Genomic DNA, 23266 nt, shown 5'->3' on the forward strand with positions numbered 1-23266 from the left:
CCACTACAAAGAGTTACACTGGAGGCTCAATTCTTGGTCCTTTTTTGCTGGACTTTTATCCTTGACAAATGGTTAAAGGCATTTGATAATTGGAACATAGTAGCATATGTGGACAACCTTCTTTTCCTGGTTCATCCCTTTTTGAAAACAGATCTGCAGCCAGAGCTTCACAACCGGGTCTCTTGGAATAAATTTACGATCTCAACTGCAGAGATAACTTTTAAAATATCATTAACTTTTGATGTTTATGATATTCTAGAACAGTTAAGCTAGTGGCAATGGGGGGGGGGGGGTCTGACTGCTTTTTCATGATATTTCATGTTTCCCTGATAGTAGAGTCAATATCTATCCATTGAGGCTATGTATATAGTTAAAATGGAGGGTTTTTATTAAATTTTTGAAGGTTCCAGCTTGAATTGGCTCCAGAAAACATTCCAGTGTTATAGTTATCATGTATGCCCAGGAAATGCAAGATAAGAGCTAAATTTCAAGTACTGTAGTTTATTCAGCAACAGTTCTTGAAACTTTGATTTCTTTATACTACATTCAACTTCTCAAAAGATTTGGATTCAAATTTTTTCCAGCTCCTACAGAAAATTAATGCTGTACGTTTCGTGATTGTTTTTATATCTCACAAATTAAAGTATACTTCATTTACTAATACAGATATTGGTATATATAGCAAAAGTTAAACTGTAAAAATGTATACTGAACTGTTTTTAGATATATCAGTAACTGAAGTATGAAACCCAAAATGTTACCTATGTTTATCTGTAATGTGATTGCACTGTAAGACTAGTTTTACAGTTGTATTATGTGAAATTATTGAGAAATCAAATATAGGTACAATTGGTGTTCGAAACCTGGTAGAAACTGTGCGGGCATTTGGGCTTACATGCCACCATATATGAAAGGATACAAGAGAGTTGTACAGCAGCAATTTTGTGAGTGTATGTGAATGGGAAAGTCGTTTTGCTGGGTGAAGTGGAAGTGCTCTTAGTTAAAGTGCATGGGGCAAAAAATATTTTAAAAAATGTTTCTACAAGAAGTATGTGGGCATAAAGTACTGTATTATTGTAGTGGCCAGGTAAGTAAAATTGTTTTAACAGAGACAAGGAAAGTGTGAAAAAGAAATTCCATGTTGGGTATCCACCCATTGCTGATCAGGAGTTGAAACTTATTGCATTTTTAATGGACATTGGCAGTGTGGGAACTGGCTGTTAAGATTGATTATGCAGCAATATTGTAGAACTTGGAAAAAATAAGTTCATTGCATCTAATTGGATTCTCTTTTCCGTTACTGAAGTCCATAAGTAGCATTATGACTTTGATTTGTACAACAACATGAAGCAGCATAAGATGTACTGTGAGAAATAGATTGCTTGCTTGCCACTCTTCAGTAAAACTTGCTGATGGTATCAAATACCTTCCACATGTTGGCACTTGATTTGTACAGTAGGTTGGAGATTACTCTTAAAGAATATAGCTCAAATATTTATAAATATACACAAAGCTTTTTTTTATATATAACAACAAAGTTGCCACTACTTTTTTTAAATAATTGTTCAAGTCCTGATCAATATCACAATCACATAGCTTGTAAAACCTTTCTCTAGAAGGTTACATGATATCTTTTGGTTATATTTGGAGTGTTGCATGCAAAGTGCTATCAAAAAGTTAGGGGCCAACTGATACAGGGTCCAGCAGGTGAAGATTTTAGAGAAAATTACTCCCCACCACATCGGTACCCAATTTTTTGAGTACAGGTGTGGTGGGGTGGATTTGCATCACTTGACATACTCTTGTCCAATGCCATTTATTAACATGGAACACTGAAGTGGTATACAATATGCTTTTTCTGTCAAGATGTTTTACAAAGACAACAGTTTTGAGGCTGCTTGATGTTTATTTCATATTTACTTTAAGCTAAGTATCAAGATCCTGTATTGCTGCTTGTGCCAATTAAACAGGGGAGCCTAATTTTTAAGATACTGGTTCCATTCACAAAAAGATGCCTTGGGTGGAATAAGAAGTGCCAGTACATCAGAAAACATTGCAGCTATCAGTACTGTTCCCATAGAGGCCAAATCATCTGCATGCACTATCATTGAATATATCCAGTTAGAGTGCATGACAGATATGGCACCAGGATTCAAATTTCCATTCTTACAAGGTACAGGTATTGCAAGAATTAAAACTTAGTGATGTCCTTACACTTAAATTTTTGTGTAGAAAAGCTAACTCAAGTGGATTATGATGAAGACTTTATTCATAATCTGTAGATGTCTGATGAAACTCGCTTTCATCTAAATGGTTTTGTGAATAAACAGAATTTTTGCTATTGATTGGAAGAAAAACATTGCCAATTCTACCAGCCAACCAATGCACAGTGATCATGTAACAGTGTTCTGTGCAATTTCCTCATGACATTGTCAGCTCATATTTTTTTGAAGATGATAATGGAAGGCTAGCAACTGTGTTTGCAACTTTGACTGATGAACTAACTACTAGGTTTACTTAAGTTAGAGGCCAGTTGGTTTCAAGAAGGCATGATGTCTCGTACCACCATGGAGTCAACGGATGTTATATAACTGTTTTTTCATAACTGCATCATCTCCAGGAGTGGTGACATTTCTTGGCCTAAGGTTTCAGACCTGTAAGCATATGACTTTTTTTTTTTTTTTTTAATGGAGATCTTAAAAAGTATCACCCACACAATTGAAGAGTTGAAAGAAAGAATTTGTGAGGAAATGGCTGGAATTCCTTTGGAGATGCTATGGGAAACATGGAAGATTAGAATGCCTGTGCTGAGACAGAGTTCACCCCTAGCATATCACCTTCAAAAAAAAAATAGTTTGCTATGTTCTTTAAGATGGCATATTTGTAATTTGCCAAATAAAATTATTTATTTAAATGAGTTTTTAAAATCATTCTGTATTTCGGAAATAAAGCTTATTGGCTATTCAGATGGTTTTTTAAAATTGAAGCAGACTTCAGTGTAATTTCTTGATTCTATATATTGATTTCAGTGTATTCAATTGAATATATCAATCATTTTTTAAATTAATGATTTCAATTATTCTTGATTTTTTAAGGAGTCCTTATGTGCTGTAATGTAATAACTAGATCGTATGTATAGCTTAGCTTAATTTTCAGCACTCACCACTTCCAGAGGTGAGTGCTGAAAATTAAGCTAAGCTATACATACGATCTAGTGATTTCAATTATATATTTACTCTAATGCAACTGCAACTTCTGGGGGCATTCCTGATAAGCTTCTTTTGGAATTTCTGTGTCAACATTCTGAATAATTTCATCAGTCATTGCAAATCTGTGATCTTTTAAGGAAGCTTGGGATATTGAATCAAAAAAGAAGAAAAAAATAGGTGAATATGGCAGGGGGAGGCCACAGTAATGGAGTGCTTTACAAGAAATTCTTGAAACAAAATGTGCACAGACATTGTCATGATGTAATGGCAATTCTCCTGAACCCACTTTTTTAGCCATTTTCTAGTATTCCTGGTTATAATTTGACCATATGGGACAAATTACAATGAACAATGAATGCCTTGTATTTTTGATCCTTGGAGTAGATAGAGTGTTCCATTGAGTGGACTGGGCTTTTGTTTCCAGAGAAGAAACAGTATAAGTTAGCAGCAACACTTTGATGAAGATCCTGACATGTATTTGCTGCTCTCTGTCATCATCAGTGAGAATGCAAGCCACAAACTTGGCTGAAATTCATTTCATTCCCAAGTCTCATTTTAAAATTGATTGATGTGTCCCATAAGAAATAGCAGTTTCTAGCAATTTTACAAATAGTTAAATGTTGAACACTTCAGATCAGATCAGGTCACAAACACATGCAATTTAATCATTGGTTTTTGAAGTTGAAGGGCAGCCAGAGCCAGGATCACCTTTGGCAGTCAACAGTTCTCTATAAATTTTGTAAACCAGCAGAAAGTCTTTGAATGAATCTGTCTTCTTCACAAGCTGTGTTTAACATTTTGTGCATTTTCATCTCATTTTTTACTAATTTGAAATGAAATTCAATCCAAATCTGCTGCCCATAAAATGACTCATTTTAAAATGTGATAATTAATGTGCTAATTCAGACTTGACTGTATATAAATATTTAGATAAGTCCTTGAACATGTTGCAGCAAATCATAACTTGCTACAATGCCATAATATCTATTTTTTAATCTCACGTTGTACTGTGCTCTAAATTTAGGCATTATTTACTAAATTTAAATAGTACAGAAAATCATTGAGGAGGAGGAGGAATGGCATTGAACAGACCAAGTCTTTCAGTTAAATGAACTTCATCTATTAATTGAGACTAGATTCTCTGGCTTAAATAAGTTAAAGCTCTTGTTTGGAGCAGAGATGCTATTATATCCCATCATATCTTGTTGTTTTTATTGATGTACACAAAACACATAGTTATTAAAATTGTATGAATATGTTGTAAAAGGGAAATCTGTTTTATTAGAAAAAATATTATGGTTTCCATATATTTGACCTGATATTCATTATGTTAAAATTTTTGCTCCAACTATTTATAATGAAAAGTTATATAGACCTACTCAGTGATTCTACTAGATGAGATAGCATGTTTAAAATTTATCAGTTTTCTTGCATTTGTGCAGGTTTAGCTCTATGCAATGAATTAATTTTGTACTTACAGATGTATGAATGAGAACACACCAATACTTGAAGAATTAGTCAGTTTACGACAGAAGGTGAGATATGTTGATGTGTGAAATTTTAAAATGCATTTTTTAAATAAATGTTTTGATTAGATAAATTAATCAAGAAGGAACACGGAGGGATTTAAATTTCATACTCTGTATATTTAGATGCTGTGAGTTGCTATAGAGATGGCACCACCCCTGTTCTTGAATGGTTATATTGTTATCTTATTTCATCAATTATAACTGGATGAATTAGATGAAACAGTTGTTTAGATTCAGTTCCATTTCATTCAGTATAACTGGATGAAATGGATTCAAGCTGCTTGCTTGTTATCCTTGAATAGGTAGATTTGAGGTAGTTATAGAAATAGAAGTATGGATTTGAGAGTGATTTGATAGATAGAAATCAAAAAACTCAGATTTGTCAATACTCATTAAATATAGAAAACTCCTTGCTCAAAAATCGGGCATTTGTGATACTGAAATGACTTTAGATGATGAATGGCAAAAACTTACAAATATTGGTAGCTGCAAAAGAGGTATGTGGGAGAATTGTTTGTGAAGACGTGAAATTCAGAACTCAGAAAGGCAGTTAGAGAAAAGAAAAATATAAGAAATTTTTGTCAAATAAAACTATTAACTATTAATCCTTATTGGAATATAAAGAAAAGTATAACAGGATGAAGCATGTGTAAAGAAGATAAAAGAAAAAGACTCTTGGGAAGATTTGGAGGAAAGCAAGTTTCAGGCAGGTGGATATTTCATTGTTTATAGTTTTAATTATGAGTTTCCCTGTTCTCTGAACTGAGGGGGAGGATCATAATTAAGGCAATCAAAAATGACAAAGGTAAAGTTAAACAGAAGAAAGGGATATTTTGGAAGTGTGGTGTAAATACTTTGATTTGTTGAATGAAAGTGCCGAAGATACCACTGAATAAAAAGAAAAAAAATTGAAGTGGAGGCTCCTTCTGTCTATTATTGGGATAGAAAAGGCCACAAAAATATTAAGTATGGAAAGGCAGTATATGCAGGTGATATTAAATTACTTTTTGGGGGGAAGGGATTAGTAGTGTCGTCATAGTAATATAGTATTATCTAGAAGTAATTTTTTGAACAAGTACCAACAACTTGGCATAAAGCATTAATTTCACTAGTGTATTTAAATGGAAATAAAGTGGAAGGTGTCATTTATAGAGTAATTTAAATCCTTAGTTTAACTCCAGGTAAAATAATACAAGTATCTTGGAGAAGAGGATTAGAATTAATTTGAAATTATTTTAGATCTCTGCACATAATTTCTATCTGGGGGAAATAAAAGTCAGCTACAAATGAAGGCTTAGTTTTCAGTCTTCAAAGGCTTGGGCTTAGGTTCACATTATAGATAACACCATTATCCATGAATTGACCTTAATTGCTAATATTGTTTTATTAGATGTATAATGTGGTTATCATCTTCATATGTCTGTCCATCTGCAAGTAACAGCTTGGCTCCTATTGGATAGATTTTTAAGAAATTTTAAGGGTCTTTTAAAATATTTGTTGAAATATCCCAAATTTCATTAAACTTGGACTAATAGAAATTATGCAGTTCTTATTTAATTCTCTGTTGAAGTGAATTGGATCCAAATTGATAGATTTTCATAAAATTTTATATTTTGCTCTATTAGAACAATTTCATATTAGGAGTGACAAATGATGCAAGAAAGCAAGTTTATAGCATCAATAGGGGGGGGGGGGGAGTTGTCACCTCCCATTTTACATGTTCATCTCTTCTAACACTTTGTTAGTTCATTGAATTTACTCAAATTACTCACCTCTACTTCACCAGGTGGGTGTTTGTTCCATCATTTGAACACTGGCTGAAGATTTGTATCACACATTTACCATATAACCATCCTTCCTCAGTTTGAATTTATGCTTGGTTTGGTGTCCAGTCTGAGAAAGAGGAAGAATTCCATCAGCATTGAGCTTACTCAATCCATTCAAAGCCTTAATACCTGAGTCAGATCTCCTTGCAGACGCCGCCAGGTCTCCAGATGTTGCAGTTTGCAGAATTGAATGTCTTTTTCTGGTAAGAATATACTTTCATTTCTCTCATTAATCTCGTTGCTCTTCTCTGCACCCATTATAATTCATCCATGTCCTTCCTAACATGAGGCCTTCAGACTCATATGCAGTACTCAAGATGTGGCCTGTCCATTGCCTTATACATTTATTAGTAAAATAATAAGAGGAGTTTACCTCAATATAGTACGTAGAACACTTCCGTGTTCTACGTACTATATTGAGTACTACGTACTATAAAAAAAAAAAAAAAAAAAAATACCTTATTTCTGTCCCGTATGTTGAACAGTGGCACAAACAGCTTAACAGATTCTTTAAAGATACCAAATTTAAAATTGTAGCTAGGCCAATACGGAAGTTACACACTATACTGAACAATCGCTCGGTTCTTTCAGCGTTCGCAACACAAATTAATGATCTGGTATACAACATTTCTTGTGGTGATTGCGACTCATCTTACCAAGGTTCGACCCGATTTTCTCTTAATATTCGTGTAAATCAACATGAAGCCTCAGTTCGTGCTTCTCGTTCAGCAGCGTCAGAATTAGCCTTTCATGCCATTAACGAAAAACATACTTTTTTTATTTAACGAGGCCAAAATACTTAACGTTCAACGTAATTATACGCGACTATTAATTGCAGAAACCGTTGAAATTAAATTACACGAGAATTCTGTTAATGTTCGACGGCCATATTTGATCTCCGATGCGTGGACCTTTATGCGCATGCACGAAGACAAATTATCTCTATTTAAGTGTCAGGGTTAACCCGATTCGGTAATTTTCATTCCTGTGATCACGACATACAGTCGAAAAGCGTTGTCAGCTTCAGGAAGGAAAATCGTTTTGAATATTTTCGTTAGATTCTTTTAAATTGCGTTAATTTGATTTTTAATTGTTTTAAATTGATTTTAATTGTGTTAAAGTGATTATTTAATTATTTATATTTTACTCAAATGTACCGGTAAGTTGTCGATTTTTTTCGTTTTTTCCGTTTTAATTTCTGGAGGGTATCATACGGAAGTGTTCTACGTACTATATTGAGGTAAACTCCTCTTATTATTTTACTAATATTATTATCAACGTAGAACATATTGAGTAGTACAGCTCTGATTCATACTATCTAATTGCCTTATACAATAGGATAATCTCCTTATCCCTGCTGGCAAATTCCTTTATATCATCGTCAAACCCTATGAGTTGTCCTGAAAGCCTGTCTGCACTTCTAAAGAACTTTATATCTGACTGCACAACTATCCTCAGGTTCCCCCCCCCCCCCAATTCTCCCCTAACCAGAGTGTGGTGCCACACAGTTGGTACATTAATCTGGGATTACTGCTCCCCATGTGAAGTACCTTGCATTTGTCAATATTAAACTTCAGCCACTTCTTGCCCAATCTTCCTAATTCTTTTAGATCTTGTTGCAATAATATATCCTGATTACTTAATCACCCTGCCAACCTTCAAATCACCTGAAAACTTAAGACATTAAGCTTGATATACATTTATCAATATTGTTAATTAATATAGAAAACAATGGACCCAGCACTGAACCCTGGGGGACTCTGCTGATAACATTAGTTCAAGAGCAGTGGCCATTGATAACAACTCTGTCTCCTTCCACTCAGCCATCCTTTTATCTATAACAGTAACCTGCCCTTAATGCCATGCTTCTCCAATTTCTAAAACAGTCTTATGTGCAACAGTATCAAACACTTTTCTGAAATCCAAGTATATGATGTCAAAATTATTTTTTGCATCCAAGTTCCTTTGTTACTATATCATAGTATCAACAGATTGGTCAGGCAAGATTGCTCCATAACAAATCAGTACTCTGACTACAGTATAACTGCATTCCTGTCTAGATGGGAATTGCATTACTTTAACCAGTGACTCCATTATTTTCCCTGGTGCAGAAGTCAAGCTAACCTCAGGGGCTCAGCATAAGTCTCAGGCTTCCTTGCACTATATGTCTAGTAGTAATGATAATGATAGTTCTGTAATTACTCACATCCCCATTTGTAGCTTAGGGATATTTGTATATCTCCAGTCCACAGGAACGTCCCTTGAATCCAAGGATGTTCTCATAGTCTGACTAAAGGTTTGCTTGCCATCTTTTTGATGGGATCTATCCAATATAATTGGAAATATCCCATTCATTAAAGATGTTGTTTTTACATTATCTTCAATAATTTCTTTTCCACTTTCCAATCAGTTAGGACAAAATCATTCAGCTCCCAGTTAGAATTTGACACATTTACATCCAGAATCCCTAAAAAATTCCTCATGTGAATGTTAATACAAAATACCTATTCAATTTGTCATCCACCTTAGTAGGATCAAGTTAAATTCAAATCCATTCAAATCTAGTGTACCAATTTCATTCATACCCTTCCTTCTAGTGTTTACGTAAGCAAATAAGTCTTTTCTGCTTGTCTTTGCCAGAGACTTCTTATAATATTTCTTAAGTTGCCTAACCTCCATTGTGAACTGACCACAGTGCATTTTATCTCTCTGTAGGTGTCTCTATCACCTGATAATTTATATGCATTCCATTAATTTTCTTCTCTGTCACAAGTGTCATCAGTTCTTCTGACATCCATTTAGGTCAAAACATTGATCATTATCTCTTAGTCGGTATAAAAAGCCTAGTAGCTTTTTATACCAACTAAATTGCTATACTGTATTCACCATATTCAAATTCTGAATCCCTTATATCTGTGTGGTATCATGACCCTGATATTGCTACAATGTGTGCATCAGATCCGTCAGTTCTAATATATGACATTCCCTGAATGCTTCCCATTTAGAATTTGCTGTTGGTAACTTCATCAGTTGGTCCCATTGCATAGAATTTAAAAACTGTCTGAGACTATTGTAGTCATCTTTATGAAAGCAAAAGCCCTTCTCTTTGTCTTTGAGAGTGGTTACATCTTTAAATAAATCCCATATCATAACACTGATCTGCCACTTAGTGGTTCTTTTATCTGCAGATTCTTAATGTATTCAGGGTTGCTGCCAATAATGAGATAGAGTATTGTTATCTCTCTAACATGCTGGCATAGAAAACAGCCATCCAATTAATCCTCAAAAGTGTTGCTACTGTGTGAGTGACCAACCTGCTGGGTCCAGTTAGTATCTGGAAAGTGAATGCCGCTGATTATAAGACATTCTGGTTTATTGGCCCACTATATATCTGTACAGTTGTTTGTTCATCACAATTGTTGGGCCTATAACATGCTACTTTTCTCATTTTTGGTTGAATTTGAAGTAAATTTCACATCAATACACTGCAGCGGTCATAAACTGATCACCAGCAAACATTGCATTGTATTGTCTTAGATTGTATGTGCTTCTTAACTGAATACATAACCCTTCCTGCCCTGTTTTTTTTTTTTTTTTTTCCCTCTCTCTCCTGCACTCATTGTATTTTCCATATTCAAATTCTGAATCCTTTATATCTGTGTGGCACCACAACTCTGATATTGCTACAGTGTGTGCATTTCATGACTTGGCCATTGCTTCAAATTCATCAGATTTATTTACCTATGCTTCTAGCATTGGTGTGCGCCTCCGTAGCCAGGTGGGAAGGAGCAGCAGTGCGTAGCACACGCTTCTTGATTAGACCGGGGTTTGAGCCCGTCACCACCAAATACGGAGGATGCGGAAAGGTCAGCGAATGACCACCGCATATTCCCGGAGCAATATGGCCTTAGTTGCTAATGCTCCTAAAAACCAAATAACAATAACAACATCTAGCATTGGTGTGAAGTTCCCAAAAGATCAGTCCTAATATGTGACATTCCCAAAGTTTTCAACAGAAGAAATTATGAAGGAATTATTTAATAAAAATTTATTAGACTTTAGATTCGTGTTAGAAGTTAAACAAGAAATTTCTTTCAGATTCGGTACTAAAAGTAAATCTATTCAAACAGTGCTTTGGGTAATAAAGCTTTCTTCGTACATTTATAACTGTGTTGCTTCACTCAACAAAATTTTCTTATGCTGGAGCTTGCACCGTCATTGACCCTTTACCATTGTAACAAGATGTTTTCATTGCTTGGGTTATGGTCATACAACACAGTTCTGCACACATAATTCTCCATCTTGTGGTTACTGTGCCCAAAGTGTCCATGTGTTTGCAGACTGCCCAAATAAAACTGAGCCCCATGTTGCATTAACTTTAAATGTTGAAGAAAGGAGCTTCATCATTCCATCAGAGATGTATATTGCCCTGGATGCCTAGAACTGGTACATTCTAGAATAAATAATGACTAGTCTAAATTTATCCTACTTCACAGTTAAGTTCTCAGTCTACTCCTGGATCCCTCAAAATATTACAGATAAATGCTCATAAATCCAGAACTGTCAGTGATGAAATTAGACATACTGCTTTTGAACAGTCAGTTGGTGTTGCACTCATTCAAGAACCATATTATGTTAAAGGAAAAGTTATTGGCTTTTCCTCTTTAAATGGCCAGTCAGATCATCTGAGATCAGCCATAAATATTTTTAATGATTCATTATATGTAACTGTAATTTCTAGTTTATGCACCCAATTTATAACATGTTTTTATATTACTGGCATTACATATCTTTTTTCCATCTCTTGTGCTCTATATGCTGAACCCATATTAAATTCACTGGATGACGCTTTAATGTATTTAAATTCACCTAACTGTATAACCTATGGTGATTTCAATACAAATCTCAGTCTTGGTTTAGTTTGTCTATTGATATACAAGGACAATTTTTGGATGATTTCATCATCCTTCACAGTTTAGTTATTTTGAATCAACCTGATACTTTTTCCAATTCCCTGGGAAGCTCAAACATTGATGTCTCTCTGTCCCCCCCCCCCCTTAACATGTCTCATTTTGTAAGTTTTTTTTTTTTTTTGGATGTATTTACAGAATGGACAACTTCTGATCATCATGCTTTAGTCTTTTCTCTTAATGTTCCTTCTTCCAGTCTCCAACAACTCTTAAATAAAATCATCCAATTCTCTATTAAAAAAGTTCGTTGGGAAAAGTTTTTCTCACTCTTATCATCTGCTCTGCTGACTCCTGATATGTTTGAATCTTCTGATCATCCTGTCGTAGCTTCCACATTACAAAATGCAATACTTTTTGGCAGCTACTAAAGCCACTAAAAAGAAAGTTAAAAGAAACTTTATTACTCTCTGGTGGAGCCAAAATTTAACTAATTTATGTAAATCGGTTCTAGGGCATGTAAACTGTATCAGCATCAACCACAGTACCTGGCTCCTGACTGATGTTGAACAATGTCACCAGCAGTATTACTCTTAAAAAACAATATGTAAAGGCTATTTTTCAAAGTAAACTTGAGACCTGGCAATCATACGTCACAGTGCAAGGTAACTGAAATCCCTGGGGGATTGTTTACAAATTGGTTTCAGGGAAATTAAAAACAGTCTACTTTCAACACAGTTTCATTCAATAACATAGAAACATTAGATTGGATTGACACTATCAATTGCATTTTTCTCCCTGGTTGCACAAATTTATAAGAAAATTAAATGTAGAGTATTATAATACAACTTCACTACCATTTTCTCTCTGTGTGGATTTTTTGGATGATTGTTTTCTATGCCAGCATGTTGGAGAGGCAACAAGAGAAAGCAGTAGCCTTGATCCAGTTATCAACAGTGACCCTTCACACATTAAGAATCTGCGGATACTATATTGGTAGGCATATAAGTTTGAAATATGACCCTTAAAATTGTGGGTCGACTTATGCGCAAATATAAGTCGACTTATATACTAAAATCTGAACCTAAAAATCTATAGCAAACGGGAGAGATAAATTCAAATTTAAAATCTTGTTTAAAAAAAAAATGCATGTATAAGGTTATAAATAGATTATATTAAATAATAAAATTCAATATACAATACACTTATCATACTAATACATTCTACCAAAAACATGGTTACGTATCCACATCTTCACTATTGGATTACAAAATGTCTCTTATAGTGTCCTCTTCAGTTTCAATAAAATTTTCATCTCACAGATCCCATTCGTTATTTGACACATGTGATACATCATCATTCTGCCACAAAAAATCACCTTCTGTGCCATCCATGGAATTTGATATACCACATTTTTTTAAACAAGTTTATGACATTTTTAAAATCAATTTTGTTCCACATGTTTATCACAAAATCACAGAAAATATCCAATGGAGCTGGCTGCATATTTATGCCTTTGGTAAAAATTTTTTCCCCCGTTCATAATCCAGTCATTCCATTCTGCATGACCTTGTCTTGAATGGTTTTTTGAGGCAAACATGTAATGGCTGCAAAACTTGATGTTAAGCTACCTGCTTTAACTGCAATCTTTGTATTATTGGATAATATTTTCTTTGTTTTCTCTTGTATGTGGTTTAAACATATCGAAACCAATAAACTAGATTGCTTCTGTAAGCAACAAGACCACCCATTCCAATGTTTTTGATTCAAAGTTTAACTCCATTTTCATCCATCCAGCTATTTTAATGTACATGAATATTCCAAGTGGAAATGTAATCTTTGGCATTGTTTTTCTTTTGAAAATTACCATTGGTTTTAACTTTTTTCCATCTCCCATGTATGTTACCACAACTGTAAACCCAGTTTTCTCTTGTCCAGTTGCTTTCATTATAACTGTTTTGGCTCCTTTTGAATTCACAGTTTGGTACCCTACCTTGTCAAAATTCATGGGAGTTTCATCCATATTTTCAACGTGTGACAATGGAAAAATGCATCCCTTGCGCATTTTTATTATACACTGGTGTTCAAAGAAAGTGCATTACCCCCTTAAAATTGTAATTGTCATTTGAATAATGTAAGTATATGGCAATATTTCTTGCAGATTGCATCAGATAAGATTGACATGCGTAGGTGATGACATAATATTGCATCAGCTGTTACTTTTAGCTATATAAGCACGCACCTTCAAGAGTTGCAGTCATTCCTTGCTTGTGTCAGGATTAGAGAGTTACGTGCAGTTGATGCCACGAAGAAAGAGTGTGTTTGTTGCTTTACGTGAGGAAGGATGTTCTTCCCGTCATATTGCTTATAGAGTGTCTTGTAATCAGTCAACAGTGAGTAGATTTCTTTTCAAACTCAAGAATACTGGTTCTGCTGATAGGAAGAAAGGAACCTGATGCCACAAATGAGTCTCTATGCCAAAACAGGACTGCGTTTTGAAGCACTTATGCCTTAAAAACCGTAAAGCTTCTTTGTCTGAGCTGAAAAGAGAATGGAAAGAACACACAGGAGTGGTAGCAAGTGTATTAACAGTCAGAAAACGCCTCTTCAAAAATGGACTTGTAGCCCGTTGTCCTAAGAAGTCTCTCCTCACACAAAAAAATGAAAAAGGCCCGATTAATTTGGTGTAAATAGCATGTCAAATGGACTCCCCAAGCAGTGGAAGTCTGTTGTTTCCTTGGATGAGAAGAAATTCAACCTGCATGGCTCTGATGGGAGACAAATGATTTGCCATAGACTTGGTGAAGAATACCATCCAGACTGTATGGTGTGTATACAGCGAAATTCCCTACCAGCCAAATGATATGGGGGTGCATTTCGTATCGTGGAGTAGGTCACCTGCATACTACAAATTCTTAGCGTTTTTCACCAACCTTGCATGGAATAAAATAAGGCACAAAAACAAATGAGATCTTGATAACTATATTTACAATAACCTGTATTTACAAAATTAAAATTTAAACTATACATGTAGCATATTAAAATATTAAAAGTATTAAAACTACAAATTAAAATGCATTAAAATATACTAAGTTAAAAGCGATAAAATTCCGTAGCTTTCAAAGGCTCCAGCCTTCTTCTTCAGCGGTATTCTCTATTATGCAGTACACCTTTAAATATCAGCAGGGTAATGGTAGTCATCACATGTTTTCGTTCTCACGTGTTCTGTTCTCTTGCGTTGTGGAACCGGAAGTGGCTCGAACGGAAGTCATACGGAACCGTTCATCCTTTTTGAGGATAATGGCCTCTAAGAGGGGGTGAATCCGTATACCCCTATCTCTATTAATGTTGGTTGTAGAGCTGATCCGCAAACTCTCGAGCCACTTACGGTCCCAGAACTTATGCGCCCGATCGGTGATGATGGCATCGTCCGGGGAGATCTGGTGTTGCTCCTCCCAAAAATGTTCGGCCACGGCGGACTTGCCATACTCCGCATTTCTTATTGCTTTTTTGTGTTCCCCCAGACGATCTTTGAGACGACGCTTTGTCTCCCCTACATAACACTCCCCACAATCCGGGCATCTAATATTATATACGACCCCACTAACATCCTCTTTTTGAATGGGGTCCTTAACTTGAGACACAACTGTGCGCAGTCTCCGTCCTGGAAGCTGCACACAGCGTGTCTGATATTTTCTTAATATTCTAGTTATATAATCCGTCAAGCCCGGATAGTAGGGAATGTATGTAGTAGATACTGGTATAAAAGATTCGTCTCTCCTCTGATTTTCATTAATAAATATTAATATCAGTTGTTAGTAAGCACAAATCACCACAGTGACAATTTTTCTTATATTGCCTACCAGCACATATGCAAAACTTTCACACATAAAAGAACTCTGACAGAAATTAGAAAGTCAGGTGCTGCTTGGTGATTTTTTAACAGTGGTCTTAGGGAATATCCTGTTAGTTAAAATTTTATGGCATTACACCCAAATTTTGCAAATAAAACGGCTCTGATACAAATTAGGAATCCCACAGTTTACAATTTTTTTAATTTTCCAAGTGCATTCGCACAATCCTCTCTCTCCCCCCCACCTATCTACCTATGATGTTAAACCTATTTTTTAACAGTGCTGTGATATTCCACATAGAGGAACAAAAGTTAAAACTTAGTTTATGAACTGAAAGTGGTATGATCAGCTAATATTTGCCCCCAGGGGCTCACATCTGGTGAGTATGGGCTTGGTACACCTAGGGTCCTGAGCTGGATATCATCATTCTTCTTTTTCTTGGTGTTTCCCTTCTACACTCTCTCTCTCTCTCTCCTCGGGGTAATTCTGAAATTTTTTTTTTTGGCTGGTGCAGCATAAGCCTCAGGCTTCTTTGCACCATATGGCTAATAATAATAATGTATAAATTAAAAAAACACTTATGCTACACATAAAAAGGGACAGAAGAGACAGCTTTATGCTACACATAAAGCTGTCTCTTCTGTGCAGTTTGATAAATCTGATAGTGTCCACTAACTGATATAACTAGTTACTGAGCATTTGAATGGCTACTCAAAGAAATTATGATTGATTACAGAAATATTAAAATAAATAAATACCACTTGTTCTGTTTCTAAATTGATCTTTAATCAAAGCAAAATACACATTAAATATTACATAGACATTCATGCACCAGAAGATACACTTCTGGATGTGTTTGTAAAACACTTTTGGTTGTTCTTTGAAGAACTTGTCATGCATTCTCAGAAACTAGTATTATCAGGAAAGTTCTTGCCACACAAAAAATACTTCAGGAATGAAAAGAGGTAGAAATGCATAGTCAAGAGTATGATTTGTGCTTTAATTTTAAAATGGCATTGATTTGCTATCTGTGGTAGTAAGTGAATTTTGTGCCAGACGCACACAATTCACATGATACTATAGATTACAATTTGTAGAGCAACAGTCTCTTTATTAATGACCAATGTTTGATGCCATTTTTCTTGACAGCTGCACACAAATGTATTAGAAAGTTGGAGTATGTTTCAATGATGGTGGAGTCCCTTTGAAGTTAATCCATGAGAAACATAGTGTGCTGCTCCAAAAAAAACGTACAGCATGATCTTTATCCATTTTTTCAAAGTCACTGGCTCAGAATATCTACATTATTTGAATTTTCCTTAGGTTTATATTTAAATGGTAAATACAGATCTTGTCCATAGTCAGAAAAAGAACTTCCTCAGCCAATTTGCCAGTGTTACATACCAGACTTTGATGTAGATTCTTCCCTTTTTTTTTTTCCCTCTATTACAGCAGTGTTGGGTATGGAATTTCATCATGATTACTAACACATCTCCACTTGAATTGTCCATATCACACATTATTATACAAGTATTTTCAATTAGGAAAATCCTAGTAATATACTATATTCATCACTTTGTGAATTGTATTGGGTATTTGTTTCTTGGAGAAATGGTAAGTAGATTCTTGAGGTTGTCACAGACATTCTCTCAGATATGCTAGATAAGCTGTACTTGCTACCTGGGAGTCTAAAACGCTGATGGAACTGATATCCGGGTGATACTCAAGTCAAGTGAACCCAATTTCGGCGAAGTCCAGACAGTTTGTGACAGCCAAATCCTCTGCTTGCAACTTCACGATGGTGGGACTGTTAGTAATCCTGGGTATAACCTCCATGCACAAGTACATGGTGAGTGACCACCCAGGTGTGAACCAGCGTAAGCAGGGGTCGAGGTGTGGTGCCCACACCACATGGAGGAATGCCGCCCCTCTATGATACCAAGCAGTACTAGGTGGTAGATGACTCTCATCAACTGGTGCAGTACCACCACTTTGCTTATTGGAAGCTTGAAGTGGTGGAACCCATGTTTAGTCTCCTGACTTAAGTTCCAGTCAACCCTTCCCCATCTTTTCCATCATGCAGTATGATTGATGACTTTTGAGGTATGATGACCATCGTGGCGAGATCCATTATTCCTTACATTTCGAGGGTACAGCTCTAAAACGGTGTTCGCAGGCCGGCCGCTAATTAGTACACCGGACGGAACCTATTGGTAGCTCTCTAGGAGGCTTCCGGATCAGCTAGTGTATAATCTTGCTACCTCTACTCTGCCAGATAGTGACTGGAGGGAGTCCGAGTAGAGTGTATGTGGGGGGGGGGGCATTGTTGAAGCCACGTTATGTCAAGGATCTGGGTATATTCTTACCATGTGTACGCCATATCCAAAAATTTCATTACTTCATACAGCATGTCCCACCCACTTTTTCTTACTATTGAATACACCATGAATTGTCAAACTAATAGAGCAAGCTTATCTGCGAAAAGATCTAAACATCCCATACACTTCCTAATTCATTTTATAAATATATGTGGTCTCAATTCTAATCTCAACAATGTCCATTTCCACTTGCAGTCTGCCAAACCCCATATACTTTTCCTGACAGATTATCAGTTATCGGTTGATTCAACTACTGCTCATCTCAGATGCCCAAATTATTCGCTGTATGATTCCTTTCGCCTCAAAGGTGGTACATGTGCATATGTCCATTCTGATATTCCCTGTCAGAGACTTGGTAATTTGGAATCTCCTCTCTTTGATGTTCTCTGGCTTAAAATCTCTCTACCTCATTGTGTCAAATTCATCTGTTGTCTCTACCGTTCTCCCAACTCCACTAATCACTTGGAGCTCTTTGACTTCCTCTCTTTGTAATTTGACTTTCTCCAGTCCAACTTTTCTAACAGTAAGTTAATTTTCCTTGGTGATTTTAATGATCACAACTCCAGCTGGCTTCCGTTTTCTAGTCACACCGACCCAGCTGGTCGAGATGCTGAGGCTTTTGCAATTACTAATGACCTTGCACAGATTGTTACCTACAAGAATACCGGACAATCGTAATCATACAGCCAACACGCTTGATCTTTTTCTCATAAACAACCCTACTAAGTACACGGTTGAAGTGAGAGGTCCTTTAGGCATTTCAGATCACAACTTGGTGATTGTCTCTTCTCCAATGAAGCCTTTATCTCATGGCTATTCCCAACTTCGTGTTGTTTGGCATTACAAGATGCAAAAAATCCAAATTAGAGTTTGAACAGGCTAAGAGTAGAAAACTTGCTTCTTGCCCTAATGGTAGCCGAGCATTCTGGTCTCTTGCCAAAGCTATTGGCCGCAACTTTTGCCCATCTCTGTCCAAACCAGATGGTTCTGTTATCACTTCAGCCAAGGATAAAGCTGACCTGCTAGCATCCCATTTTTCTTCCAACTCATGTATTAATGATCTTGGTAAAACACCTCCCACCATTCCCAACACGCTCCATCAATGCCTCCTGTGGTCTTCCGGCAAAAGGTTGTCAGAAGGATTTTGACGAATCTTGATGCTAAGAAAGCTCCAGGTCCCGATGGTATTTCTCCAATTGTTCTCAAAACCTGTGCTCCTGAACTTACGCCTGTTCTTTGCCGCCTTGTTTCACTTTCTTATTCCAAAGGTGTTTTTCCTTCTGTTTGGAAATTTGCTCATATCCAGCCAGTTCCTAAAAAGGGTGACAAATCCCTCCCATCTAATTATCGTCCCATTTCAATTACTTCTACTCTTTCTAAAGTAATAGAGAAATCAATTAACTGCCAACTCTTAAACTACCTAGAAACCTTCCGTCTAATCAACAATCGCCAGTATGGATTCCGTTAGTGTCGATCCACTGGTGATATTCTGGCTTATGTTACCCATTTATGGACTAATTCAATGGAAAGGTTCGGTGAAACACAAGTAGTTGCTCTTGACATCTGAAAGGCTTTCGATTGTGTTTGGTGTAAAGGTCTTCTAAACAAACTTCCATCTTATAGTAGCCAGGTGGAAAGGAGCAGCAGTGCGTAGCACATGCTTCTTGATTAGACCGGGGTTTGGTTTGAGCCCGTCACCACCAAATACGGAGGATGCGGAAAGGTCAAGGAATGACCACCGCATATCCTGGAGCAATATGGCCTTAGTTGCTAATGCTCCTAAAAAAAAAACAAAAAAAACCAAACCATCTTATAGTTTGCCAACTGTTTTTTGTAATTGGTTATCCAGTTTTCTCTCTGATCGCTCACTGAGGGGATGGTAGATGGCTCTCTGTCTTCTAACTTCTCCACTAATGCCGGTGTCCCCCAAGGTTCAGTTCTTTCCCCCACTCTTTTCCTTTTGTATATTAATGACCTTCTTCCATTGATTGGAAATCCTATCCATAGTTTTGCCGATGATAGCACATTGCATTCCACTTTCCATTTTGAGAAACCTTGCCCTGCTCAATCAGCTTCAACTTCTTGAAAATCTGCTACCAATTCCTTAAATGCCGATCTTCAGGTAATTCTCCAGTGGGGCAAAGATAATTTAGTTGATTTCAATCCTTCTAAAACTCAGTCTTCTTATATCTCGCAAAAAGCGTTCTTTTGCTCCTATGCTTATCTTTGGTGACACTCTGATTTCTAGGCAAAATTATATATCTCTTTTGGGGATTACCCTGACTTCTAATCTTTCTTGGCACAAGCACATTAGAAATATTGCCTCCTCTGCATCTAAAAAACTTGGTTTTCTTTTTCACTCTCGGCGTTACTTTGCTTCCAAACAGCTGTTTACTCTATACAAATTGCAAATCCACCCTACCATGAAATATTGTTCCCACATCCGGGGTGGTGCCCCCAAAACCTCTCTCAGGCTTCTTGATTCCAGTCAGAAGAGGGCAGTTAGGTTAATTAATGATTCATCTCTAACAGAGTCTCTCCACTCGCTGTCTTATAGATGTACTGTTTCTGCTGCATGCCTCTTCTACAGATATGTCCATGGGCACTGTTCTTCTGAACTGGCTTCTATAATTCCCGCTCTCTCCAAAACAGCCCAAACACGTGCAGCCACCAGTCAACATCCATTTACTGTCCAACTTCAAACTCACAGAACCAACTTTTCATCTTCCCCATTTATTCATTCAACTGCTGTTTTCTGGAACAACCTTCCTTCATGCGTATTTCCTGAAAATTACAGTCTACAGAAGTTCAAGTCCAATATCAACAAATATCTTCTTTTGTCTTCTCAACCTCCAACCCAAGCACGGTAATAAGTACTATAGGTTCTAATACCTCTCGCGTTTGTGGTTTAAAAAAAAAAAAAAAAAAAAAAGGTGAAGAGCAAAATTGTAAAATTGATCTTATTTGTGATTTAATTGTTATTATTAATTGTGGGGCTACCAGGCATTTTGCAACTACTGTATAGATTGAGCTGTCTGGCAGAAAAATAAATTTCTGTAGTTTTTCTTAGCGAATATGATTCTTTTACCTGTATGAAACTGTATGTAATTAGCCTACTTATTAAGTTATTTTAATTATTAAAATTTTCATGTTTTTTTTTTTTTATAGCAAGCAGAGCTTTTGGGATTTCCTACACATGCTGCTTATATCACAGATCTTCGTATGGCAATGTCAGCAGATAACGTATCTAGGTTTTTAAAAGAATTATCTGCAAAGCTGGAACCTCTATGGGCTGAAGAAAAAAATTATCTATTAGAACTGAAAAACAAAGAGGTGAGACTGCTTTATTTGTACACTTTTAGGTAGTGGGAGCAGGTTGGAAAGCAGTGGTAGTATTTAAGATTCAAGTGCTTTTGTAACTTTCAGATCTTATTTTAGGTGTTTCTTTTAGTACAGCGGACTCTATAACCTGTTGTAATGGAAGGGACAATTGGGAAGTCTGGCAGTATCCATAGAATATGCTGCATTTTTCTTTTGAAATCATTTGAACCCTTTTTTTTGAATTCACCATAAAAACCATAATTATCTTTTAATTGTTTTTTTTTCGCTAAAGTTAATATATTTTTTCCAAAATGAGCTAATAAAATGCACTAAGCTTATCTATAAATGATACTTTTTAGCTATAATGGGACTTAAATCCATATTTTATAAGATAGACAGGAAAAAGCTTCTAAGTCTGATGAAAGGTGTTAATTAATTTGTAAAATTGTAAGATACCTCTAAAAGTTCCCTATGTTGCACTGCAAAAATAATTAATAATTTTATAAAAATAGAATAAAATGGAAGTACATTACATATTAATGTTACTTAATCTGTATGGAGTCCCACCCCACCAGACAGCTGTTTCAGTGCTTGTTGGCACCTCATCAGTACAGCATCTGAAAACCCAGTATTGGTTTTTAACTCACAACATGAGAGATGCCCAGAAAGTGTGAACAGTAAATTTCCAAAATGATTAATAAAATTCTCTAAAACTGTCAAGGTAATAAAGCAAAGTCTATAAATTTTACACTTTAGCTATAGTGTGTGTTAGCTGACGGCGCCAGGGGTTTCCCCCATCTCTGTATACTTTAGCTATAATGGAACTTCAATGTTTTACAGCACAGGTCAGGAAAAAAGAAGCAATTCAGAAGAAGAGCATTTATCTTTCAAATTGTACTACCACCGCATTGCCACAAATTGCACTTCTAATACTTCTCTAAAAAAAAAAAAAAGCTAAGTATAATTTGCCAGTTACATTTGGTAATGTGGTGCCACCCCACAATTTGAGAGATCAATGCCTTTTGTTAGACTTAGCATCTTTTCCTACCATCATGATGGTTTCAAGGTTCAGAACACAGAAAATACTTTTTGGCATTGGACTTTAATTTCTAGACTGTAATTTTCAAGAAATCCATATAGAGGAAGGTTGTTCCAAAAAATACACCAAAAGCAGTTGGAAAGAAGTGTAATTACTGATGCAAATTCAGAAGAGCAATGCCCATGGAAATATCTGTAGAAAAGAATGTCATGGAAGCTGGACGTCTTTGTGATAGAAAATAGTGAGTTTTTAAGAAGCAGGTTATTAATTAATCTGACTATCTCTTTTGGACAGGATCTAATAATTGGAGAGAGGTTTTGTGGTTAATATGGGAACAGTATCCATGTTGGAGCAGACTTGAAATTTGTTCTGAGTCAGTAGAAGTAAGAGTAAAAGAAAAGTGTGTGTGTGTGTGTGTGTGTGAAACAGAGAAGGCAGTATTTGTGATTGTTCATGTCAAGGAAGGTTAGGAATCATTCCAGATAAATAAAAATGGTGTGGTATGGAAAATTCAATCATGTTGAAGATGAGCATGGGAATGGCAGGTTTTTTCTTTTTTTTAGAAGTAGTGAAGCTAAGTTTTATTCTCTTCATTTTAAATTTAATGGGAGACCAGTATTTAGGAATTGATGGTGGACATTTGAAAAGTTGTACTTGTTTGTGAAGAACAGAGTTTCTTGAACTGAAAGTGGAATGTAATATACTGTTATCAGCAAAAAAAAAAAAAAAAACCTATGAAGAATTTCCAATTACTGGAAGAAGGCATTAATATACAGGAGGTAAAGAGTGGGAGGAAGAACAGAATCTTGGGAATTTTTGCTTTCATTTTTACAGTTGAAGGCACATTTCAATAAGGGGAAAACATAGACAGAGGGTCAGATTGCAGTAATACTAGTAATAATGATTTCATCAATAATGAGAAAAAACTATTCACCCTCTTTCTTTTTTATAAAAGAGAGTAATATTAAAGATTGCAGTAAAGTGATTGCCAACATTTTGGATTTACGATGGAATATATGTTTTCATTCAAATAAGAACTACCTTTACAATCAAAATCCAGTATGTAGGTGAAAGCTGTAAAATTTGCTGATGATTTAAAAGTAGGTGGGTAGGATGGCTACCAATAGTGACCAGTGTGTGCTGCTTCAAAGACAGATCAGTTCCACATATTGTCTGAAAGATAGCAACCAAAGTTTAATCATA

At 35.9% G+C, this 23266-nt stretch overlaps 1 protein-coding gene across 1 annotated transcript in view; it reads left to right on the forward strand.

Moving 5' to 3' along the window:
• The window catches only part of LOC150077600 (thimet oligopeptidase-like), a 170904-nt gene that overhangs the window by 60424 nt on the left and 87214 nt on the right, over positions 1–23266 (forward strand). Inside the window, exons 6-7 of the mRNA XM_090386530.1 lie at positions 4690–4744; positions 20872–21036. Of these exons, the coding sequence (XP_090242656.1) occupies positions 4690–4744; positions 20872–21036 (220 nt within the window). The remainder of the gene's footprint in view (positions 1–4689; positions 4745–20871; positions 21037–23266) is intronic.

The sequence above is a fragment of the Mastigoproctus giganteus genome, chromosome 12 (assembly GCF_048544385.1).
Source record: "Mastigoproctus giganteus isolate SK-2022 chromosome 12, ASM4854438v1, whole genome shotgun sequence".
In the NCBI taxonomy this organism is placed as follows: Eukaryota; Metazoa; Arthropoda; class Arachnida; order Uropygi; family Thelyphonidae; genus Mastigoproctus; species Mastigoproctus giganteus.